This window comes from Peromyscus maniculatus, chromosome 7 (assembly GCF_049852395.1).
Source record: "Peromyscus maniculatus bairdii isolate BWxNUB_F1_BW_parent chromosome 7, HU_Pman_BW_mat_3.1, whole genome shotgun sequence".
NCBI lineage: Eukaryota > Metazoa > Chordata > Mammalia > Rodentia > Cricetidae > Peromyscus > Peromyscus maniculatus.
The window spans coordinates 54201782-54228377 of NC_134858.1; the positions used below are offsets into that span (position 1 = coordinate 54201782).

Consider the following 26596-nt stretch of genomic DNA (forward strand, 5'->3'; position numbering starts at 1 on the left):
ATTTTTCAATAATTTATTTAACTTTATTTTATGTACATTGGTGTGAAGGTATCAGAAACCCTGGAACTAGAGCTACAGGTAGCTGTGAGTTGCCATGTGGATGCTGGGAATTGAACCCGGTCCTCTGGAAGAACAGCCAGTGCTAGTGCTCCCAACCGATGAGCCATCTCTCCATCCCCTAAGAAGTATTTTAAGGATTATATGATTTCCAAAGTTAACTTAGTGCTGCATAAGGCACTATAAATATTGAACAGAATTAAAAGGTTTTAAAGATTGGGTGTGTAACTCAGTGTCAGAGTGCATTCTCAGCATGCCCAAGAGACTAGATGTAGTCCCCAATACCCCAAACCAAGACCAAGACCAAAAGTCAGCATTTAACATATTTATACTATCTGAACAGCATTAGAATTGGTCTGGGGCTGAGCATGTAGTTTAATGGTAGAGTACTTGCCTAGCTTTAAAGGCCCCTGGAGTCTGTCTCTAGTAGAGAGAGAGAGGGGGGGGGGGGGGAAGAGGGAGGAAGAGGAGGGGAGGAGAGAGGAGAGCAAGCCAAACCCAAGCCAAACCCTGGTTTATTTACTGGAAAGTACTATTAAGTTCCTGTGACTTTCAGAGTGATAGGGAGTTCTCTTCCTGGTTTTATTTGTTCCTTTTCTTTTGGTGTTTTTGTTTATTCTTTGAGACAGTTTCATTCGGTAGCTGAGGCTGGCCTATAGCTGCTCACTGTATAGTAGGCATCACATTCATGGCTGTCTTCCTGTCTCAACCTTCCAAGTACTGGGATTGTAGGAGTGTACCATCATGCATATCTCTGGGTATTGTGTTTTCTTTCATTGTTTTTTTTTTTTTTGGTGGGGGGGCATCTTTTGAGACAGGGTTTCTCTGTGTAGCTTTTGGAACCTGTTCTGGAACTCACTCTGTAGACCAGGCTGTCTTCGAACTCACAGAGATTCACCTGCCTTTGCCTCCCAAGTGCTGAGATTAAAGGCATGCGCCACCACCATCTGCCTGTGTTTTCTTAAAACAGTTTCTTATTGTTTCCATTTTTAAAATGTCCAAAAAATATTTATCATTATTATTATTATTATTATTATTATTATTATTATTATTATTATTATTATTATTATTACTTTCCCCAAGACAGGGTTTCTCTGTGTAGTTCTGGCTGTCCTGTAACTTGCTTTGTAGACCAGGCTGGCCTCCAACTCACAGAGATCCACCTGCCTCTGCTTCCCAAGTGCTGGAATGAAAGACATGAGTCACCAGTGCCTGGCTAAGATCTGTTTTTTTTTTTTTCAATTTTACCTGTATGGGTGTTTTGCCTACATGTATGTCTGTGTCCCATGTGTGTGCCTGGTGTCATCAGAAGCCAGAAGAGGGCATTGGATCCCCTGGAACTGTAGTTGTTAAGCCATGTGGATGCTGCAAACTGAACTGGGTCTTAATTACTTAACATCTCTCCAGCTTTTTTGAGCTAGTTCTTTAAGAGGTAGAGGAGGAAAGGGGATAGCTTTTTAAGAAGAGGTTGGGGTTGGGGTGCTGGAGTGGTACCTCAGTGGTTAAGAGCATGTACTTGAGTTGGGTTTCCAGCACCCAAGTTGGTTGGCTCCTCACTATAAGTGCAATTCCAGGGATTTAGTGCCCTCTTCTGGTCGCTCATCATCTGCATGTGGTATACTCACACAGACAGACAGACAGACAGATACACACACATACACAATTAAAAAAATAAGAAGAGGCTGCCGGGCGGTGGCTGCGCACGCCTTTAATCCCAGCACTTGGGATGCAGAGCCAGGCGGATCTCTGTAAGTTCGAGGCCAGCCTGGTCTACAGAGCGAGTTCCAGGAATGGTGCAAAGCTACAGAGAAACCCTGTTTCGAAAAACCAAAAAAAAAAAAAAAAAAATCTTTGGGGCTGGGGATTTAGCTCAGTGGTGCTTGCCTAGCAAGCGCAAGGCCCTGGGTTCGGTCCTCAGCTCTGGGGAAAAAAAAAAAAAGAAGAAGAAGAAGAGGCACCAGCAAGGGGACAGTCTTTTAAGAATAGCATTCCTGCGCTACAAAGATTTTGAGAACTAACTAGGCCATCTTGGCCTAGCATGGCTATATTTAAGTGCGTAGCAGAATCAAATATGGTTACTTATCTAGTGTTTTCTGAAATGACCATTTTGAGGTGTCTTTGTCTTTTGTGGAAATCTGTCTTTGAGGACATCCGTACAAAGCTGTGAGTAAAATATAAGCTAAGAGACTTAGAATAGGTTGAGTTAGTACGTGACCGACAGAAGTGGTCATTACCTATGCATTCGTAGCTTCTAGAAAGAAGAGTACCAGCAAGAGATGTGGCCTTAAAGCCTCGGTGATAGTAGGAAGCCTTTGTTCACTGTCCCTTCGTTTCAGAAGAGAAGTAGCTTGGACTCTAATTCCAGGAGTGAATTTGAGAGACAGTCTCAGCATTCAAACTTAGCTATCTGAGAAATTCATAGGATTTTAATCCAAAGGGAATAAAATTCACTCTGCTTCTTTTCAAATATACCATGGTTCAAGCAAATTTCCTCTAATTTTCAAATCTAATGTAAGCACATTTGCTTTTTTTTTTTTTTATCTTGTCTGTATGCTTTCTGACTTATAGCCCCAGTGCTCAGTGTAGCTCTTTGTGTCCTTACAGATTCAGATATTAAAGACATCTGAAGTTACCCAGCACCTGCCTAGGGAGTGCCTTCCAGAAAATCTGGGTGGCTACGTCAAAATTGACCTCGCCACTTGGAATTTCCAGTTCCTGCCCCAAGTGAACGGCCACCCAGATCCCTTCGATGAGATCATCCTGTTTTCCCTACCTCCTGCCTTAGACTGGGACTCAGTACATGTTCCAGGTCCCCATGCCATGACCATCCAAGAGTTGGTAGACTATGTTAATACCAGGCAAAAGCGGGGCATATATGAGGAGTATGAAGACATCCGCCGTGAGAACCCTGTTGGCACTTTCCACTGTTCCATGTAAGTAGGAGAGGTTTGTGTCAACAATCAATTCCCAAGGTGCTTCTGGCAAGTGATGACTGCAGCTGTTTCAATACCTCAGTTCCTTTATAGAGGGTTTCCCTGGGGTCAAGAGGCTTCACGTGAAGGCGAAACATGGTAGTGCATGCCTTTAATCCCAGTATTTGGAAGACAGATGAAAGTGAATCTATGAGTTGGAAGCCAGCCTGGTATATATAGTGAGCTGCAGCCCGCCAGGACAACCCTTGAATGAATGAATGAATGAATGAATGAATGAATGAATGAATGAATAGTAAGTAAATAAATAAAATGTTTCATGGGGAGATGGTTAAGTGGGAAAGAGCACTTACTCTGCAACATGAGGATTTTGGTTCAAACCTCCAGCACCCATATAAAAAGGTAGGCATGGCTGCACTTGCATATAATGTCACCATTGTTGGGGCAGACACAGATGGGTCCTTGAGCGCTCCTTGATCCAGGCAATAGCTTAAGAACAGCAGATGAAGATGAAGACAGCTGATGTCCTGCCTTGCCCTCTGCATTCACATACACAGGCACGTGCACTTCTACACTCAAGGGCACACAATACATACATACTAATACACACAAAAAGCTTCACAGGCACTTAAATAGTTTTGTCTGGGGTTATTCCCAGGGGCTTTGGGCTTGTTGATGTCTTATGCCTTGGAACTTCTGGTGGTCTTTTGTACCAATAGGGAAACTTTGTAATGATCTTTATATATTTCTTCCTTGTTCTATTTATTCATTCACTCATTTACTATTTATTTATTTGTTTGTTTGTTTGTTTGTTTGCTTGCTTACTTATTATTTGAAACAGTGTGGCCCTGGCTGGTCGAAACTTACTTTATAGACTAGACTGGCCTTGACCAGAGGTCCTCCTGTCTCTGCCTCTGGAGTGCTGGTCTTATTATAGGCATGTACCACTGTGGCAAGCTTGGTTATTTTCTTGAAATGCAAACACTGTTTATGAAAGGCCTACAATATAATAAAATGCTAGATCTTGTCAGGAAGAGGTACTGTGTATTCAAAAGAATTCTATGACAGAAAGAAGAGTTGCTTCTTAGGAATTTAACCTCTTAGGGCTTTGCTTCTTCCCAAATCCTCCCATAAAATCATCTTGCTAGTTTATCACTGATTTATAATGGTTTGATGACTACAGGTGCAGCCTGGGGCATTTCTCTCCCTTTTGTTTTGCGGTGTGTTTGTGTATATGTGTATCTGTATATACTTGTATCTGTGTATCTGTGGAGGTGGTCTCCTCAGTTGTTCTCTACCTTATTATTATTTTTTAAATAATCAGGTTTTTTTTTTTTTTTTTTTTTTTTTTTTGGTTTTTTTCGAGACAGGGTTTCTCTGCGTAGCTTTGCGCCTTTCCTGGAGCTCACTTGGTAGCCCAGGCTGGCCTCGAACTCACAGAGATCCACCTGGCTCTGCCTCCCAAGTGCTGGGATTAAAGGCGTGCGCCACCACCGCCCGGCTAAATAATCAGGTTTTTTGTTTTATTTTGAGACAAGATCCTCATATGTAGCCTTGGCTGGCCTGAAACTCACCAAAACATGGTGTCCAGTGATCCCTTTAACCTCTGCCTCTCTAGTGCTGGGATTTAAGGTATGCACCAACACACTTACATAGTTTAGCATGGTTTAAATTTTTTTAATTATTGTATTTTATGTGTCTGAGTGTTTTGCCTGCATGTGTGTCTGTGCATGCATGCATGAAGTGCTCACAGAGGCAAGTAGAGGGCATGGGATCCCCTGGGACTGGAGTTAGAGAAGAATGTGAGCCATCATGTAAGTGCTGTTTGCACCTGGGTTCTCTGGAAAAGCAACTAGTACTCTTGACTGCTCCACCATCTCTCCAGCCCTCTTACAATGTTTTAATTGGCTGCTTTCCTCCTACTAGTGAGCTCTGCAAGGTGAATTCCATCTCTAGCGGATTGACTCACTGTAGCTTAGCAAAGGGCCTTTTTATTGTTACACAGTTCACACCTTTAGCAAGTCATTCTTATACCCAAACCTCTTATCTAAGCCCAAAAGGAATAATGCCAAATGTAAATTCTCAGTAAAGGAATACCTCCGTGTTCTGGTGGTTCCTAACACAAGTTTGCACAGGTTTTGAACCCCTAGGGAGCTCAGATAAGACTTAAAACAGGAGGTACTGGAGACAGGAGTTCGCAGTCACAAAAGGCAGATGAAAGCTATGTGCTAACACTCCTGGATCTGCAGGAATTCTCCCAACATCTTCCTGCTCCATAGGGTCTCATCCCGCCCAGGCTGCCCTAAGACTTGTTCTGTAGCCGAAGATGGCCCTGAACTTCTGATATTCCTGCCTCCCTACTTCCTGTATGCTGGGGTACAGGTGTGTACCACTGTCTTCAGTATCCTCAGTAGGAGTCAAGGAAACAGCGTGGGAGCAGGGAAGAGTGATATCCTGTTTGGGGATTTAAGATTTTTATGTAGGTCCCCACCACAGTTATTACTGCCTCAAGTAATTGCCTTGAACGAGTAGGTTTTGTCTACTTGTACCATTCCAACCAGCTGCTATTTTAGAATCTAGTTTGATGAGAGAACTTCACAGGCTTGCCTTTTTATTGAACTCTGGAGCCCCAGTTTGATGATCTAGAACTCATAAACCTCATTAGCTCCTGATCTTACCTTCTTCAACCAGGGTCTAGTAAAACTACCTACACAGAGCAAATGTATCTTTCTTAGAATTCTGGAGTGTGAAGTAAATATCAGAATGTTCACAATTGCTCAAAATTTCCATAGCATTTTTAAATTAAAAATACTTTTAATTAAAAAAATATTAATTAAAATATTTAATTTGGGGCTGGAGAGATGATGGCTCAGTGGTTAAGAGCACTGACTGCTCTGCCAGAGGACCTGGGTTATCTTCCAGAGGATATGGCAGCTTATAACTGTTGTAACTTCAGTTCTAGGGGACCTGACACCTTCACACACACATACATGCAAGCAAAACACTAATGCATGTAAAATAAAAATAAATTAAAAAAAAAAGTGGGAAAGTCAATTTGTTGCTGGTCATTGGTGGCACACACTTTTAATCCCAGCACTCAGGAGGCAGATCTCTGTGAGTTCAAGGCCAGCCGGGTCTACAGAGAGAGAGAGCCAGGACAGGCACCAAAACTACACAGAGAAACCCTGTCTCGAAAGACAAAACAAAACAAAAAACAACCAAACAAAAAATTTTTTTTAATTAGTTAATTTTTTTTTAAGACAGTTGTCTGACGGAGAATATCTTCTATAGGCTTGTGTTTGAAGACTTAGTGCCCAGTTTGTGGACCTGTTTGGGAAGGATTAGGAGATGTGGCCTTGTTTGTGGAGGTTTATCACTGGGGATGGGCTTTGAGGTTTCTTTTTCTTTTTCTTTTAGATTTATTATGTATATAGTGTTCTGCCTACATGTATGTCTGCCCACCAGAAGAGGGCACCAGATCTTACTATAGACAGTCGTGAGCCACCATGTGGTTGCTGGGAATTGAACTCAGGACCTCTGGAAGAAGGGCCAGTACCCTTAACCTCTGAGCCATCTCTCCAGCCTGGGCTTTGAGGTTTCAAAAGACTTTTTGCTATTGCCAGTGTGTCTCTTTGCCTCCTGCTTCCCATTTGAGATATGAGCCCTCAGGTCTTTCTGCCATTTCTACCATTGTTCCACTATCATGGACTCTAACCCTCTAAAAACATAAGCCCAATTAATTAAACTCTTTCGTTTGTAAGTTGTCTTGGTCATAGTGTTTTATCACGGCAATAGACAGGACACTAAAACAGATGGGGTCTCTTTACATAGCCCTAGCTCTCTTGGAATTCACTATGTAAAACAGGCTGGCCTTGAATTTATAAAGATTTACCTGCCTCTGCCTCCTGAGTGCTGGGATTAAAGGTGTGCACCATCATGCCCAGCTTCTATTTGAATTTTGGAAGAGGAAAAATAATGTGTTAGTAACTAAGAAGTAACTAAGAAGAGGCAATTCTCTGCTTTGTGTGTGTGTGTGTGTGTGTGTGTGTATGCTTTTGAGATATGTGTGTGTTTGGTTTTATTTAATGTATATGTATATTTTGTGTGTATATACCTATTATAATACATACTTAATATAATATGTAAATATTAGAGTCCAGGTTTGGAAAAATGAATTACCAATTAAAAGAACTTGCTGCTCTTCCAGAGGATCAGAGTTAGTTCACAGAACCCATACTGGTCAGCTCACACACAACTACTCATCACTCTAGCTCCAGGGGATCTAGTATTCCTTTTGGTATGTGCAAGTACCCATATACACATGGCATGTAATCACACAGATATATACATATAAAGTAAAACAAATCTTTGGGGGCAGTAGAGAATACCTCAGCAGTTAAAAGGACTTTCTGCTCCTATAGAGGACCCTAGTTCGGTATCCAGCACCCACATGGTGGCTCCAACTTGTGTGTAATTCTAGTTCCAGGGGATTGAATGCTGTCTTCTGTCCTTGCTGGGCATCAAACATACATGTGATACATACACATGTATGCAAACACTCATGAACATAGTTTAAAATAATTTTTTTTTTAGGCAAGGTGGTGGTGTGCATGCCATTTATCCCAGCACTGGGGAGGCAGAGGCAGATTAACCTCTATGAGTTAAGAGCTAGCCTGCTCACCAAAAAACCAAACCAAACCAAACAAAAAAACCTTTAAAATTTTAATTAAGATTTTTATTATGAGACAATTGTATATTCACATGTATTTATAGGAAATGATGCAGATTATATGTAGACTTACCAATTTGCCTATAGTTATATCTTCCAAAACTTATATAATGTAACAGCCAGGATGTTGACGTTGATAGGTACTAACCTTATTCATAATTTACCAGTTTTACTGTGTGTGTGTGTGTGTGTGTGTGTGTATGTGTGTGTGTGTTTTGTTATGTTTGTATTCAGTTTTGCCATGTATTGTAGGTCTGTGTGTCGCACCATGTTCAAAATACAGTCAGCCCTATTACCACTTATCTCCTTCTTTCTGTCATTTAAGGTTTTTTTTGAGATTTTATTTATTTTTACTATATGTATATGGGTATTTTTGCCTGTGTGTATGTCTGTGCGCCATGTGTGTGCAGTGCCCTTGGAGGCCAGGAGAGGGCAATGGATCCCCAGAACTGGAGTTACAGACAGTGCTGACAGTCAGGTGGGGCCAGGAACGTCGGCCTATGTCCTCTGGAAGAGCAGTCAGTGTGCTTGAGTCCTGAGTCGTCTCCCCAGCTCCCTTTAATTAGTATATGTGGGGTTTTGTTTTTGTTTTTTTAAAGATGGATTTATTTATTTATTTAGTGTGCATTGGGTTTTTTTTTTTTTTTGGTTTTTCGAGACAGGGTTTCTCTGTGTAGCTTTGCGCCTTTCCTGGAACTCACTTGATAGCCCAGGCTGGCCTTGAACTCACAGAGATCCGCCTGCCTCTGCCTCCCAAGTGCTGGGATTAAAGGCGTGCGCCACCACCGCCCGGCGCATTGTGTTTTTTTTGCCTGCATGTATATCTACATGAAAGTTTCAGAGCCCCTAAAACTGGAGTTACAGACATTTATGTGGGTGCTGGGAATTGAATCCAGGTCCTTTGAAAGAACAGCCAGTGCTCTTAATTGCTGAGCCATCTCTCCAGCCCCTAGTATACCTGACTTTTAACACCTCCCCATTTCTCTCTCTGTCCTCCTCCTCCTCCTCCAATATTTTGAGCTAGGTTATCACTAGCCCTGGCTGTCTTGGAACTCACTCTCTAGACCAGGCTGGCCTCAAACTTACAGAGATCTGTCTGCCTCTGCCCATAACGCAATCATTGGGCCCCAAATCTAAGAACATTTTACCTTATATTCTGAAGATTCTGGATTCTCTCTTCCTCAAAGTTTTGTGGTTTCAATTTTAGTCTGTGGTCTAGTTTGAATTACGTTTTGTATAAATTGTAAGGGTTAGATAAGTATTCATTTTATTTATTTTGCCATTGGATGCGGTCTTAGGGTTTCTATTCCTGTGAAGAGGGTACACCATGACCACAGCCCCCACATAAATTCTTTTTTTTTCTTTTTTTTTTTTTGGTTTTTTGAGACAGGGTTTCTCTGTTTAGTTTTGGTGCCTGTCCTGTATCTCACTCTGTAGACCAGGCTGGCCTTGAATTCACAAAGATCCACTTGCCTCTGCCTCCCAAGTGCTGGGATTAAAGGTGTGCCCCACCACTGCCTGGCCCATGGCCAACTCTTATAAAGGAAAACATTTAATTGAGGTGGCAGCTTATGGTTCAGATATTCAGTCTATTTTCATCATGTTGGGGAACATGGCAGGGAGCAGGCAGACATGGTGCTTCCTATATCTTTATCAGAAGGCAACAGGAAATGGTCTCAGTGTCACAGCTGTGGGAAAGCTTGAGCTAAAGAGATTTCAAGCCCACCCCCACAGTGACACACTTCCTCCAACAAGGCCACTCCTGTTTCAACAGGCCACATCTCCTAACAGTGCCACTCCCTTTGGGGGGCCGTTTTTTTTTAAATCACTACAGATGCATTGTTAACTACTACATTAATTCGTTGAATAGGGGGATTGTCACATCGAATTATTTTTTTGTAAAAATAAAAAGTCAACTATACTTAATTACATGGGATGAGGGGAGGTCTTGCTTTGCTTGTTTTTGGGTTTTATTTTTATTTATGAGTATATGTGTGTCTCTGTGTGTGTATGTTATGTGTACAGTACCTGCAGAAATCCGAGGAGTCTTAGAGTCAGAGGTGGTTCTAAGTGTTCTTAACGCCAAGCTATTTTTCTGGCCCCAAGGGGGAGTTTTTAAGATGTAGGAAAGAGGGGCTGGAGAGATGGCTCAGAGACGGCTCTTCCAGAGGTCCTGAGTTCAATTCCCAGCAACCACATGGTGGCTCACAGCCATCTGTAATGAGATCTGGTGCCCTCTTCTGGCCAGCAATCATACATGCTGTATACATAATAAATAAATAAATCTTTTAAAAAAAAAAAAAAAAGATGTAGGAAAGAACCAGGTCTAGTGGCTTAAAATGTAAACCCAATACTTGGGAGTCTTCAGAAGAGTTGCCAGGAGTTTGGGGCCAACCCTGGCTGTGCTGTTAGAGCCTATCTTAAAACAAAACAAAACAAAAACTAAACACCAATCAAGGGGCCAATGAAATGGCTCTGTGGATAAACACACTTGCTGCTAAGCTAAGGACCTGAGTTTGATCCTTGGAACTCACTTAAGTGGAAGCAGAGAACTAACTTCTGCAATTTTTGCCTCTGACTTGTATATATACCCCCTCACACACACCAAGTAAATACAAATTGAAATAAAAAAGATGAAGGAAAAATATATGTGAAGAAGTACAAAGTATAAAAACCTCCAGTTCCTATGATCAAAACTGATCCTTGTAACTGTTCTGTCATATTTGTCTTCATTACATGAAAGAACTCATTAGGAAGCTGAAATCACTTCCTGTCTTCACCCTCAATTCTTTCCTTTTTACAAGCAGCTACACCTTGTATAAATGTGGTGTATTTCTAGCCATTTCGATTACACCATTATGTATACATATGTGCCCAATAGTATAGACTACTTCACCCTTTTGAGTCAGGCTTTTGTGTAACTCTGGCTGGTCTCAAACTGTGTGTAGTAAGTTTGACATTGAACTTCTGATCCTCCTGGCTCTACCTGAGTGCTGGGCTACATCCAGCTTACTCAGCGACTGAGGATCCACACCAGTGTTTTGTACCTGGTAAGCAAGTGCTATTCCAACTAAGCTACATTCCCTGACCTCCAACAATATAGGATGTTATTATATGTGGATGGTCTTGGTACGTTTTTAATCAATAATATATCTAAATAATTTTTGCAGAGCCAAATCGTACAAAGCAGAAGGCAGTGAGGGTGGAGGATGTGCAAGCACTCTTTTACTGAACGATACAGCCCTGTCTTTTTCATTTATTTTTAGAGAAGGAGTCTTGTGTAGTCTTGGTTGTCTTAAAGTTCTCCATGTAGCTAAGAATGACCTGATCCTCACACTTCTCCTTATTTTGACTTGCCCCTTGTTCTTCAGGTCTCCAGGAAACCTAGAGAAGAACCGCTATGGAGACGTCCCCTGCCTGGACCAAACGCGAGTGAAGCTGACAAAGCGCAGTGGCCACACTCAGGTAGGGAGATAGATGCCGTGTCTTCTCAGCACCCTGGAAATCCAGCCCTTCCAAGGTGAAACTTAGTACTGGCTGCAGGTGGGTGAAATGGAGATGAGTTTGGGTTCTGACTTTGTTATGCATTAATTGTGGCTAGAGATAGTCCTTAAATGTCCATGTTACCATATTGAAGAGAATAAATGAATTTTTTTGTGACTGTTGACAGTATGGTATTCCTTTCTTTCTTTCTTTCTTTCTTTCTTTCTTTCTTTCTTTCTTTCTTTCTTTCTTTCTTTCTTTTTTTTTTAAGGCAGGATCTTATTATATAGTCCTGCCTGTCCTGGAACTCATTATATAGACCACGTTGTCCTTTATCTCACAAAGATTGGCCTGTTCCTGCTTCCTGTGTGCTGGCATTAAAGTTTTATGCCAGAGGCCGAGGGTGGTGGCACATACCTTTAACAGCAGCACTTGGGAGGCGGAGGCAGAGGCAGAGGCAGAGGCAGGCAGACAGAGATCTGTGAGTTCTAGAACAGCCAAGGCTATGTAGAGAGATCCTGTCTTAAAAGAAAAAAAAAAAGGAGGTGTATGCCTTCATGCCATGCCGTTATTTATAGTTTGTGTATGTGTAATGGGTACATGGGTGACAGTGCCTATGAGGAGGTCAGAGGACAACTTTTGGGAGTGGGTACTCTGGGTCGAATTCCTCCTCAGGCTTTGTGACAAGCGTAGTTACCTGATGTGCTATCTTGACAGCCCAATTACAGTTTTTTTGGTTTTGTTTCTTTGAGTCAGGGTCTTACTATGTAGCTTTCGCTGCCTGGAACTGCTATGTAGATCAGGCTGGTCTTGAATGTCCAGAGGTCTGTCTGTCTGTCTGTCTTTCTCTGCCTCTTCAGAGTGCTGGGATTAAAGGCATGTGCCACCATGTGTGGCTAAGTCTTTTTTTCTTTTAATACTTACTTAGTTATGTATGTGTATGCACATGAAGGTCAAGGGATAACTTTCAGGAGTTATTTCTCTCCCACCAGGTGGGTTCTGGGGATCAAACTCAGGTGATCATATTTGGTGTCAAGGGTCTTTAGCTGCTGAGCCCTCTTGCTAACCTTTTTTTTTTTTTTTTTCTATCTGACTATTATTTTTTTTTTCCCTGTTAACCTCTGTAATTACAAAAATATAACATTGGTGGTATACTTGGAAGGCTGAAGCAGGAGAATGGCAAGTTCTGTACTAGCTTGAACTAAAGAAAGAGTTTGTAGCCAACTTGGGCTACATAGCAAGACCCTCTCAAATAAAGTGCAGAGTGAAATCAACCAAACCCTGGGCTGGTTAGATGGCTCAGCGGGTCAAGCATCTGTTCCCAAACCTCCCTTTGATGCCCAAAACCACATGGTAGAAGGAAAAAAATGACTTCTCTCCGAGTTGTGGTTTAACCTTCATATATGTGCTGTGGCACACAAGTTCGTGCATGTATGTGCACATGCACACACAAACAATAAATAAATGTGAGGAAAAAAACTTAAGCAAATAACTTCCCCCACCCTCACAAATGCATTGATTAAAGTTTCTCTTTCAAAATAATGGAAATTAAGAACATCTATTTAACATGGCTCACATTATACAGGCTTGATATTTTAGCCCTTACTGTGCTTGAGGATAATTTTGAGAGTAATTGTGGATCCTGGGTCCAGACTTTCTTGACCCTTCTCCTTTAGGCATTCATAATCCTGCCCAGGATTATTGCATAGTTTTTTTTTTCTTTCAAATTCCTTGACAGTTAGCTAAGGTGCCTGATCATAGTACTCCTGAAATTGTCCTCATACATTGTCTTCAGGAGTGGAGTTTAATGATTGAGTCTCTTGGGTCCAAAATACCTGTTTTTATCTGTTGGTTGACTGCTCTGTCACCAGTGTACAGAACAGTACCTCGCAGGTTTTAAGAAATATTTGTGAGTGAATCCCAGTGTACCGGGAGATTATTCTAGTCATGATAAATCTGAGGACCAGTGCCTGGTGTGTGTGTGTGGGGGGGTGTATAAAAGCAGGTATTGGGAATATATTTTTGAATGGGTATCACAAATATGAGTAAATCCCAGTGTAACAGGAGATGATTCTAATTATCCTGTAGTAATCTGAAGATTATCACCTGACATCACCACTTGACTTTGCTACAAACAGTGCTAGCAGCTGTTCTCACAGTAAAGGGAAACTTAAGGCCCTGCCCTTGAGTTTTCTTTTTTGAAGTAAGATGCTGTTATACAGCCAGGCTGGCCTCCTGTCTTAGTCTCCAGAATATTGGTTCAGAGATATCTACCACAATACCAGCTTTGATTATTTACTTACTTATTGTTTATTGACAGGGCTTTTTTTTTTCCCCCTTTTATTTTATTTTACAATACCATTCAGTTCTACATATCAGCCACGGGTTCCCCTGTTCTCCCCCTTCCCACCCCCTCCCCTTCCCCCCAGCCCTCCCCCCATTCCCACCTCCTCCAGGGCAAAGCCTCCCCCGAGGACTGAGATCAACCTGGTAGACTCAGTCCAGGCAGGTCCAGTCCCCTCCTCCCAGACTGAGCCAAGCGTCCCTGCATAAGTTCCAGGTTTCAAACAGCCAACTCATGCAATGAGCACAGGACTTGGTCCCACTGCCTAGATGCCTCCCAAACAGATCAAGCCAATCAACTGTCTCACCTATTCAGAGGGCCTGATCCAGCTGGGGGCCCCTCAGCCTTTGGTTCATAGTTCATGTGTTTCCATTCCTTTGGCTATTTTTTTTTTTTTTAGTAATTGAGTAAAACCAAAATTTATTATAAGCCACAGTTGTCCTAGGGACCTCCATGCTATATATATAGCCTCCATGGTTCTATGGGTTGTGGTCTGATTGTTCTTTATTTTATATCTAGAATCCACTTTTGAGTGAGTACATACCATGACTGTCTTTCTGGGTTTGGGTTACCTCACTCAGGATGATTTTTTCTAGTTCCATCCATTTGCCTGACAGGGCTTTTGTAGGCCAGACTATCCACAAAATTATGTTGTCCAAGATGACCTTGAAATCTGATCTTCTTGCCTCTAGCTCCCAAGGGCTAGGATTACATGTGTACACCAGCATGTGCTGTTTTTTGTTTGTTTGTTTTATGATGCTGAGGACTGAACCTAGGGCTTCATGCCTGCTAGGATGCACTCTAACCCCGAGTCATAGCCGCAGCCTAGACTTAAGTTTTTGAAAATTATGTCTTTTTTTTTTTTTTTAGTTTTAGGGGTATATTAGTTTGTTCTTCTGTTGCTATGATAAACACTGACTTAAAGGAACTTGAGGAAAGAATTTATTTGGCGTATGCTTCCATGTTACAATCCATCATCAGGGGAATCCAAGGCAAGGACCTGGAGGCAGGACCTGAAGCAGAGACCATGGAGAAGTGTGCCTTACTGGCTTGCCCCTCATGGCTTGCTCAGCCTGCTTTCTTATGAGAGTTTAATCATTTTAATGTCTTTCTTTGGGTCTTTGTTCTATTTTGAGGTGTTTTGGTTTTTATTATTATAAGTTTTCATTTTATTATTTACTTATTTGTTAGTTTATTTATTTATTTTTGGTTTTTCGAGACAAGGTTTCTCTGTGTAGCTTTGAGCCTTTCTTGGAACTCACTTTGTAGACCAGGCTGGACTCGAACTCACAGAGATCCCCCTGCCTCTGCCTCCCGAGTGAGTGCTGGGATTAAAGGCGTGCGCCACCACCGCCTGGCAAGTTTTCATTTTAAAGAGAGGATTTCACTGTGTAGCTCTGTTGGCTTAGAACTTACCTGTAGTCAGGAGATTTTCCTGTGTCCTGCCTGGTCCCATAGCTGCTCATACCCAAGTAACTACACAGAGGCTTATGTTAATTATAACTGCTGGACCATTAGCTCAGGCTTATTATTGACTAGCTCTTACATTTAATTTAATCCATAATTCTTATCTGTGTTTAGCCATGTGGGTTGGTACCTTTTTTCATTTCTGCCTTGTCATCTTGCTTCCTATGTGTCTGGCTGGCAACTCCTGACTCTACCCTTTCTCTTCCCAGAATTATTCTCATCTGCTTGCGCCACCTATACCTACTGGCCAGTCAGCATTTTATTAAACCAGTGTATGAAAGCATTATCCCGACGGCGGCAGTGGTGGTGCATACCTTTAATCCCAGCACTCTGGAGGCAGAGGCAGGTGGATCTCTGTGAGTTCAAGGCTAGCCTGGTCTACAGAGCTACATCCAGGAAAGGCACTAAAACAACACAGAGAAACACTGTCTCAAAAAAGCCAAAAAAAAAAACAAAAAAAAAAACCCAAAATAACCAAAAAACCATTATCCCACAGCACTCATCGTTGTAGACAAGGGGTAGCCTTTCACCTTGAAGTGATGCTCCAGCCTCTGCATCTTGAGTGCTGGGATTACAGGCACGGCACTATGTAGGACTTACTTTTTGTCTATGATTTGATGAAAGGGCTGCTATGATAATCTGTGTGTCTGCGCTCTATCTATCTATCTATCTATCTATCTATCTATCTATCTATCTATCTACCTACCTATCTATCTATCTATCTGTTCTAATACATTTTCTGGAGTGGAACAGTAGCCCACAGAAGCACTCTTCTACTCACCTATACCCTGACTCCTCTTTACTCCATTTCATTACCAATAAAGGTAAATCACGATTTTCGCCCCCTGTTACTTTTCACTTACTGTTTGACAGGAAGAGACTATCCACATCTTGAATTGAACTTAGCCAGCACATACATTATTTTGTGATCCAAATGGTGTGTTCATGCACTTGCAATAATGTCTCCCTTTTATTATTAGACAGATTACATCAATGCCAGTTTCATGGATGGCTACAAGCAGAAGAATGCTTATATTGGTACACAAGGTAAGCTGATTTAGCATTACGTATTGATTTTGTGCCTCCTGCATATGGTTCCTCATTTCAGATGATTTTTTTTTAATTTTATTTAATTATATGTGTGTGAGTGTTTGGTCTACATGTAAGTCTGTGGACCATGTGTATGCCTGGTGTACGTATAAACCAGAAGAGGGTGTCAGATCTCCTAGACCTGGATCTGGAATTACACATGGTTGTAAGCTGCCATATGGGTACTGGGAATCAAACCTGGGTCCTTGGAGAAGGCAGCAAGTGTTCTTCACCACTGAGCTCTCTTTCCAGCCCCCATGTCCAGCTTTTATATCGATGCTAAAATCCAAAATCTATTCCTCAGGATTGAGCAGCAAACATTCTTAGCTGTTGAGCCATTCTTTCCAGCCTCCAGATGATTTCTTTTTCTTTTTTTCTGTTTTTTTTTTTTTTCAGTGTAGGTAGGCATGTTGGTATGTGCATGTTTGTAATACCATGACTCAGAGAATCCCAAGTTCAAAGCCTACCTGTTCTGTATAGTTAATTGGAGGCAAGCCTGGGTTACACAGAGAGACCCTATGTTAAAAAGAAAAAAAAGTAAGTTGTTCAAATTCTTTAAAGTTAATGTCATGAAAAATGAAAAAAGGAAGAGAACTGTTCTAGATTGCCAAAGAAAGAAAGAAAGAATGTGGGGCTTATTATGTGTCCTCTACGGGGAGAAAGTGGAATTAAGGACAAATTACTGGGACAGTTGTAGATTTCCTATCAGTTAAGGTTATATCTGTGTTCCATTGGGTGGTACTTTAATGATATATAAAGGGAATGTACAAATAAATAGGTATGCATGTGCATATATAGGTACACACACACACACACACGCACACACACACGCGCGCGCACGCGCGTTTTGGGAGCAGGGTCTCATCTACCTCAGGCTCTTACATACTTGCTGTGTAGCTAAGGATGACTGAACTCCTGATCCTTCTGCCTCTGCCTTCCGATTTCTGGGATTTTATGCTTCAGCTACCATACATGACTCTAGTGGTCTGGTTCTTATATACACATATATGCATACTAGTAATAGTTCTAATAGGTCATCCATTAAGAATTTGTGTTATATCTTAGTTTTATAATCTCTGGTTATTAAAGTAAATGTGTGAAATTTTTTTTAAATTTTAGTGTGTTTGTGTGTGTGTGTGTGTGTGTGTGTGTGTGTGTGTGTGTGTGTGTGTGTGTTTAGTTAAGCACACTAAAACCCAATTGGTTAGCTGACCTTGAAAATGAAGGTAGTAGCAGAACCAGATTTGAATCAATGTCCAGCTCAGTAGTTCTTAGAAGCCATCTCAGTGGAGTGGTTCTTCTCTGTCAAAGTAACCACTGACTTTGCATCTACGGACGTCCACTCGTATATGTGTGGTATATGGACACTTGTGAGTATGTTTATTTTTGTGTGGGAGCAGATCTAGAGGAGGATGTCAGGTGACCTCTATCTTCCTCCACCTTGTTCCTTTTAGACAGGGTCTCTCACTGAACTTGGAGCTAGGCTGGTGGACCTTAAGCTCTAGAGAGCCTTCCTTTCCCTCCCAGTGCTGGAGTCACAAGCATGTACATCCACGCCTGTCTTTTATGTGAGTTCCTGGGATTCGATTTGAAGTCTTCATGCTTGTGTGGCAATGAGCCATTTCCCCGGCCCCTTTCTTTGTCTTTTGCAGTCAGGGTTTACTGTGAAGCCCTTGTTGGTTTGGAACTTGCTGACTGTGGTGTTACACATCAGTGACTCTAGCAGAGACATGGGTTGCAGAGATGGTGGGTACTAGGAATCAGCTCAGACCCTCACACAGTAAGCACATTACCAACTAAGCAGTTGCTAACTCCTTGGCGTTTTTGTTGTTTGTTTGTTTTGAGATAGTGTTCAGGCTGGTCTATAACTCACAGTGATCCTCCTGCCCCAATCTCCCAAGTCGTAACTACAATCTCCTCCTGGAAATTATAGGCATGAGCTTCACTAACATCTTTTATTTTAATTTTGTGGTTGTAAAAGTGGTCTTATGTAAGCTAGGCTGGCTGGAACTCCCTATATAGTTGAGAATGACTTTGAATTCCTTATGTTGCTGCCTCCTCCTTCCAAATGCTGGGATTACAGGCAGGTCCAGCCTGGACTAACATTTTATAATATTAGAATTTCTTCTTTGCAGGGCTTCTGAGGTGGTTTAGTAGTTAAGAGCACTGGCTGCTCTTCCAGAGGTCCCAAGTTCAATTCCCAGCAACCACATGGTGGCTCACTACCATCTAAAATAGGATCTGGTGCCCTCTTCTGGCATGCATGTGTACATGCAGACAGAGCCCTCATACGTAAAAAAATAAATTTTTTTAAAAAGACAAAACAAAAAAGCCTATATGCACTAAATTGCAGCATACCCAAAATTCACATAACCAATAAATACAATTATAAAAGCTGTACAGTTTTATGCCATATGGTGGTGGCACACACCTTTAATTCTAGCACTCAGTAGGCAGAGGCAGGTGAATCTTTGTGTTCAAGGCCAGCCTGGTCTGCAGAGTGAGTTTCAGTATAGCCAGAGCTGTTACACAGAGAAACCCTGTCTCAGGGGAGGGGGGTTATTTTAGATTTTATTTTACATGTATGGTTGTATGCTTAATAGGTATTTCTGTATGACATTTGCATGTCTGGCACCAGTGGCAGCCAGATGAGGTATTGGACCCCTGAAACGGTAGTTACAGATGGTTGTGAACGCCACGATCGTGCTGGGACTGAAACTCAGGTCCTGTGGAAGATCAGCTAGCACTCCTAACTGTTGAGCTATTTCTCCAGTCTCAAGAGTTGTAGGTTTTGTCATGGAAAGGTACATAAAAAAGATTTACTATTGCAGGGACAGGGGTGGCGTGGGGTGAGGAAGGCTTATTTTGTTAACTGTTTTATTTGCCTGTATCTATAAGTTTTCATAGAAAGAGTCTTGGAGATGCTGCAAAATGTTAACATTATCACTTGATCTAGGAGTTAATGAGTTTTATCTTCATTTTCTAAATATATCACAACAGATATGCATTACTATAATATGAACATGAAGAAGGCAATAAAAACACTTTTCTGCAGCTCTAAATTCCAGTCTTATCCAAATGCTACTAGTGTCTCTCACATATATTGGATCCTCACCCCACCCCACCCCCAGTTCTGGTGATCAAACCCAGGGCTTTACATAGGACAAGCAAGTGTTCTACCACTGACCCACATGTACTCTCATATACTTTGTTTTTTATATTCAAATCATTAGCAATGTCTAAGGAAGGATGATACTAGCTGGAGATAGAGGCAGTAGAATCATAAGTTCATGACTGGCCTGTGCCACATAGTGAGACTTTGTTACAAAAGACCCCCTAAACCCAAAACTATTGTTAGAAATGGGACAGCTTAGCAGTCAGAATACCTGATAAACCAGATAAAAAATCCAAAGTTGGTAGGTAGAGAGACTTAACTTCTTTAAAGTCACAAGAGAAAGATTTAGAAGAAAAAGATAAGTGCCCCAAATTAGGATCTTTCTTCTTACTTTTGCATCTGGTAACTGAACCCAGAGCTCTGGGCATGCTAAGCATAAGCTCTACCACTAAGCTATACTGCCTCCTCTCTGTCCTGATCATTCAAAATTCTTTTCCTTCTCATTTTTATTATATAAGTGTATTTTGCCCGAATTTATGTCTGTGTACCACATATATGCCTTGTCTACAGAAGTCGGAGAAGGGCATCAGATCCTCTGGAATTGGAGCGGTTGTGAGCTACTCTGTGGGTGCCAGGAACTGAAGCTGGATCCTCTGAAGGAACAGATAGTGCTCTTAACCACTGAGCTATCTCTCCAGCTCTGAAATAATACCCTTTTATCCATCTCTGTCTGTCTGTTTGTCTGTCTATCTATCTATCTATCTATCTATCTATCTATCTATCTATCTATCTATCTATCTATCTGCCTTTGTTGAGATAGAGTCTGGCTTTGTAGAATAGGCTGGCACTCCTCTCACCTCTTTTCTCAGTTTTTGTTTTTAAAGATTTATTTTCTTGTTTTACATGTATGAATTTAGTTTAGTTTAGTGTTTTGTTTTTTTTTTTGTTTTTGTTTTTTTTTTGATTATTGAGACAGGGTTTTTCTGTGTACTTTTTTTTTTTTTTGGTTTTTTGAGACAGGGTTTCCCTGTGTAGCTTTATGCCTTACCTGGAACTCACTTGGTAGCCCAGGCTGGCCTCGAACTCATAGAGATCCGCCTGGCTCTGCCTCCCAAGTGCTGGGGTTAAAGGCATGCGCCACCACCATCCGGTATTTCTGTGTACTTTTGTTGCCTGTCCTGGATCTCGTTCTGTAGACCAAGCTGGCCTTGAACTCACAGAGACCCACCTGTCCAGGAGTGCTGGGATTAAAGTTGTATGCCACCACTGCCTGGCTATGTATGAGTGTTTTGCTTACGTGCATGTAAATGCATGCATGCTGTGACAGTGGATTCCAGAAGACAGCACCAGGTCCCCTGGAACTGGAGGGACAGATGGTGGTGAGCCACCATGTGGGTGCTATTGTCAGGCATTTGTTAGCCCAGCACTAATGAGGCAGAGGTAGTAGGATCCCTGGGGCTTGGCTACCCACGCTAACCTAATGGGCAGGTCCCAATGAGAGAGCCTGTTTTAGAACAACAGTACCACTAAACCCAAACCGGTGTGGACGGCAGTGGATTCAACGAGCATACAGGAGTGGCTATATGAACACATGTACACTCTTTCAATCTTTCACACAAAAAAATGTTACTGCTTACAAAAAGACTTTCGCAGAAATAGTGGAACCAGTGGTCTTTCCATTTCAGATTATCCTTGATATTACCCTGCTTCTCGGAAAATGGAGAGAGAAAACACTGGGAAGTCCTAAAGAATCATCTTGAGAAGTTGTTGAAGAATGCTTATCATTGTACAGGTTCTAATTAGAAGAGGACAGTTTCACAAAGGGCATTTGTCCTTCATACCCTATTTACTAAAGTGGGGATTTTCTTAAATGTCTGATGTAAGATGCTATAATTTAAATGGTTAAAGTATTTAGGACCAGCCATGTCATCCAGAGTTTAGGGGAGAGGAAGTCCCTTGAGTGTCCTGGTCAAAAAGAGCCCGGAGGAAGATTCAGCACTTAAAAATAGATAGAGGGGCTGGAGAGATGGTTCAGCATTTGCTGCTCTCCCAGAGTTCAGTTCCCAGTAACTATATGGGAAGGCTCATAACTGTCTGTAACTCTAGGTCTAGGGGCTCTGACACCCTCTTCTGACCTCCGCAGGTACCCACACACATTTGGAATGAACTCCTACAGAGAAGCACACACGTACACATAAATAAAAATGTAATAAATCTTAAAAATGGATAAAAATGGAATGGTATTATAGGTGAGGGAGACAGTACAAAGGAATAGACTCAGAGATACAGTGCTGTATTACGATGAAGCTATTTTTTAGTATTAAATTGTAAGGGGAAAGAGATAGTCTTAAAAAAATACATTAGAATGGTATTAGTAACTTAGAAAAAAATGATAAAGTCCTCATGTCAGTGAAACTTAGTATAAGGAGCAGGGGAGATGGCAGGCGTTAAAAGATAAAAGCAAAAACATTCCAGGAGCAAAAAATTATCAGAATTCACTTGACACCTTCTGGAAATGATGGGGATGGGTGTGTTAAAGTTGACTCAGCTGTTGAGAAGAATAAATGAGTACCAGTATTGGGGTGAGTGAAACAGCTCAGACAGTACAGGTGCTTGTGGTGCAGGACTGGTGACCTGAATCAAATCTCCTGGACCCCTATAAGGCGGGAGGAGAAAGCAGACTTCAAATACAAGCTCTCTGCATTAGGGTCCTCTGACATCCACATGTGCACTGTGGCACACGCGCTTCCCCTCCCCCACTTACTAACGGAAACAATAGGGGTGATAATAGTTTTAACAAAGAATATTTATTAGAGATAAGAAAATTGAGAAAGAAAGCTGGGCATGGTGGCATGTGCCTAATGTTTGCACACTGGCATCTGAGGCAGAAGGATCCCAAGTTCGAGGCCTGTCTGAGCTATAGAGTAGGACCTTGTCTCAAAACAGGAATAGGAAGGAGGGAGGGTAAGTACGTAAGCAAGTTGAAGGATCATGGCAATTTTGAAGACTAGGTCCCAGTCAGAAGGGATTGAGACGGTGGTTTAGTAGTTAATGTGTTATGAGGTAGAAACAGACGGCACCGGGACACTGTCACTGCAGATGTGCTTGCTGAGGCTCTGCAGGTCATTAACGATGCCTCCTGCATGGAGCTCACTCAGACATCTTTTAACATGAACATTTCGTTTCCTTTTATTTTTTGTGAATTTTCATTCTATTTATCTTTAACATTTTATTTTTATGCCGGGTGGTGGTGGTGGTGGTGGTGGTGGTGGTGGTGGTGGTACACGCCTTTAATCAAAGCACTCGGGAGGCAGAGACAAGTAGATCTCTGTGAGCTTGAGGCCAGCCTGGGCTACAGCATGAGTTCCAGGAAAGGTGGAAAGCTACACAGAGAAACCCTGTCTCAAAAAACCAAAAATAAGTACATCAATCAATCAATCAATAAATTTTATTTTATGTGTATACGTATTTTGCCTGCTTGTATGTCTAGTACCACATGCATGAAGTGCCCAGAGAGACCAGAAGAGGGCATCAGATCCTCCTGAATTAGTGTTACGAATGCTTTTAGCTGCCCCATGGTTGCTTGGAATTTAACGCAGTTCCTTTGCAAGATCAAAAAGTGGTCTTTTTTTTTTTTAATTACATTTATTTATTTTTAAATTTATTTATTTTTATTTTATGTGCATTGGTGTTTTGCCTGCATGTATGTTTGTGTGAGGGTATTAGATTTTGGAGTTATAAACAGTTGTAAACTGCCATGTGGGTGCTGAGAATTGAACCCAGGTTCTCTAGAAGAATAGCATGTGCTCTTAACCACTGCACCATGTCTCCAGCCCCCCACCCCCAAAAGTGGTCTTAACCACTGGTTTTTCTAGCCCTGATTTATTTTATTTTTAATCATGTATATGCATGTTTGTATGTGGGTATGTGCATGTGAGTGCAAGTTCCTGTGGATGTCAGAAGAGGGTGTTGGATCCCTTGGAGATGGAGTTGCAGACTGTGAGATACCTCATATGGGTGCTGGGAATTGAATTTCCGTCCGCTGCAAAAGCAGTGTGAGTTTTCAACTGCTTAGCCACCTCTCCAGCCAGATCATTCTGTTCTTCTAATACTCACTTATATAGACATGTTATGGTTGGTTTGAGGACCTGTGAATAAGCAGAAACAAGAACAGGGAGTCTGTTGTGGCTCATATGAATACTTGTAACTGCAGCACTTGGGAGGTAGAGACCTGAGGAACAGGAGTTCAGGGTCATGCTGGAGTACATAGTGAGTCTGAGTCTATGAGAGACCCTATCAGAAAAACAGTAACAACAGAAGACAGAAAGCAGGGAGCTCACATCTGTGCTTTGGAGTTCCTGTTTGGAAGAAAGACAGGTGTGTTTCTGAAGCTCCTGTTCTTTGTCTTCTCCTTTCATTCCAGGCCCTTTGGAGAATACCTATCGTGACTTCTGGCTCATGGTTTGGGAGCAAAAAGTTTTGGTGATTGTAATGACTACCCGGTGAGTTAGTCTTCTTTTGTCTATAGACTCCCTGCCTCTACCCTGACCGTATGCTTGAGTGACTAGGAAAGCCATGGCATCTCTAGTTAACATGCTAGGCCATGGTGGAGAAAGGGCTAGCCTTGAGACACTTCATCCTAGTTCTGGGGACCCAGTGCTAATGAAAGCCTGGCTCCTGGCCCAATTCCCTAATGGAAGTGCTATGAAGCAGAAGCAGCTCACCTTTAAGCTGGCTCTTTTCTCAAGAGGAAAGATGTCTTCCTGGCTGCTGAATTACCAGGTCACTTTGCTTTTCATATCCCTCTTTCTTTGACTGCTTTCCTCTTCATATCTACCTGTAAGGGAACAGAGAAAAGAGAGTTGAAACATGAGTCAGGAAGTTCTGAATGAAGGGTTGTTTTTGAAATTTGGCAATTCTGCCAGATTTAGGAAATTTCATTTTTTATTAGTTTCATCATTAATTATAACCTATTTCAGATGAAAAAGAATGAAAAGATGATGGCCGGGCAGTGGTGGTGCATGCCTTTAATCCCAGCACTTGGGAGGCCTAGGTAGGCGAATTTCAGGCCAGCCTGGTCTATAGAGTGAGTTCCAGGATGGCCAGGGCTACACAGACAAACCCTGTCTCAGATATCGAAAGGAAGGTAGGAAAGAAGGAAGACAAAATGTTTGCTCAGTTTCCTTCCTCAGGGCACTGTTAACTGCCATCTGTAGCTAAGTACCTACCTGAGTACCACCTCAAAGTATTCTGAGGCCATGGAGCAATGGTGAGATGAAGTCTATGGACCTCTTAGTCATGTCCATGAGTTGTCTTTCCCTGTCCTGTCTCAGCCAAGCGCCCTTAGTGGAGAAGAAACTGAGCAGTGGCTTAAGTCTGGTCCTCACTATGTTTCTGCTGCTGCATTTATCTCAGTTAAGTGAGAAGATATAGTCAATGCACCATGCATGGCTGCCAGTTGGACCTGTGTAGGAACTTCAGCTGTGTTAACATCTGCTTAGAGTGGGGAGTTCCCCTTCTGGTTTGGGGAGTGTCAGTAGTAGACTCCGGGAGCGGCGTGGATGACATTGCCGCCCCTGAGCTCCGCAGTTGGTGGTGGGAAGAAGCTCATTGCTGGTGAAGAGTGAAGGCTTGATTTGCTCTGTTTGCCTCCAGCTTTGAGGAAGGCGGCAGGAGAAAGTGTGGCCAGTACTGGCCTCTAGAGAAAGACTCACGGGTCCGATTTGGCTGCCTCACGGTCACCAATCTAGGAGTGGAGGACATGAACCATTACAAGAAAACGACGCTCGAAATTCACAACACGGAGGTAAGTGGAGCTTCGATTTTCTCAGGGTTTGTAAACTAGGCAAGCTCCTTAAAGAGATTCTCATTGAGTGTGTGATGCATACTGTTAATCTTAGCACTCAGCAAGAACAGGCAGGCGGATATCCGTGAGTTCAACGTCAGCCTGGCCTATGTAGGAGTTTCAGGCCATCCAGGACTACATATTGAGTTCCTGTTTCAACAAAACAAAAACAGAAAAAGAACATTTCTAGAGAGAATAGGCAGGATTTTATGGAGGCTATAAATTGCTTTTGTTTTTTCTGTAAACAAATTAAAGATACTCATGTAAAAAGCCAGTTATGTGGTGCATGCCTTTAATCCCAGAACTCCAGAGACAGAGGCAGGTGTATCTCTATAAGTTCAAGGCCAGCCTGATCTACATAGTAAGTTCCAAGCCAATGCTACATAGACACACACGCACACATACCCCTTCCAAAAATAGATATTCAATTCAGAACTTATATAGTCGTTGTCTCAATACAAGAGTGGCATTAAAGAGAAAACTTTCAACATTGGGAATCTGGGTCTTAAGCCATGCTTATTATCCTATCATGCAGGAGGCTGAGCCAAGATTACAAGTTTGAAAACAGCCTGGACTACATAATATGGATCTTGTCTCAGAATACTCCAATAAGGGCCTAGAGAGATGAGGGCTTAGCTGTTAGAGTCCTTGCTACTCTATCATGAGATGGAGAGTCAGATCATGGCACCCATGCATCACTGGGAGCCCCATGCATACTTACCAACAACTCTGATGGAGGTAGAGGCAAGAGGATTCCTGGGCTTTCGGGCTTATAGGCTAGCTGTGGCTACATGAACTCCAGGTTCAGAGAGAGACTCAAAGGAACAGACAGAATGTGTTAGAGGAGGACACCTGATTTCTTTCTCTCGCTTGCATGTGTACATATGCACACATGTACATATACCCATACACATAGATGTAATTGCACACACAAATGGAGTAAATCAATAAGTAGATATATATGTTATTGTTCTATTTTGAGACAATGTATCTCACTGTAGCCTTGACTGGCCTGGAGCTCACTAGCTGGGCTCAAAGTCATAGAAATCTGTCTGCCTGCCTCTGCCTACTGCATTCTGGGATTTAGAGGTGTGTTCCACCATGCTTAGCAATTTTTTTTTTGTTATTACAATTTAATTACAACACTTCTCCCTTTCCTTTCTTCCTTCTCTAAACCTTCCCTGTTCTTCAAATGCATAGCTTTTTCCACTAATTATTATTGCATGCATATACATATTCATGTATGTGTTATTGTATGCAAATATATATATTTGTATACATATTATATTCCTAAATATAACCTGTTGAGTCCATGTAATTACTTGTATTATGTTTGCAGAACTGACTGGCACTGGACAACTAGTTGGTATGCACTATCCTGGGGAAGACCCAAAAAAAAAAAACAAAAAAAAACAAAAAAAAAACCTTTTTATTTATTTTTTTTTACTACAAAAATAAACAAGAAATATGGGTCCTACAATATAGTGATCTGTCTTCCCAAAACATTTAGCCCTTCCTCCAGGTTTGAGGTAGAGAA

General features: G+C 41.9%; 1 protein-coding gene across 1 annotated transcript in view; it reads left to right on the forward strand.

Moving 5' to 3' along the window:
* Ptpn9 (protein tyrosine phosphatase non-receptor type 9) overlaps nucleotides 1-26596 on the forward strand; it is a 95489-nt gene that overhangs the window by 65807 nt on the left and 3086 nt on the right. Inside the window, exons 7-11 of the mRNA XM_006971545.4 lie at nucleotides 2662-2990; nucleotides 11088-11181; nucleotides 15991-16057; nucleotides 23638-23716; nucleotides 24870-25020. Coding sequence (XP_006971607.1) covers nucleotides 2662-2990; nucleotides 11088-11181; nucleotides 15991-16057; nucleotides 23638-23716; nucleotides 24870-25020 — 720 coding nt within the window. The remainder of the gene's footprint in view (nucleotides 1-2661; nucleotides 2991-11087; nucleotides 11182-15990; nucleotides 16058-23637; nucleotides 23717-24869; nucleotides 25021-26596) is intronic.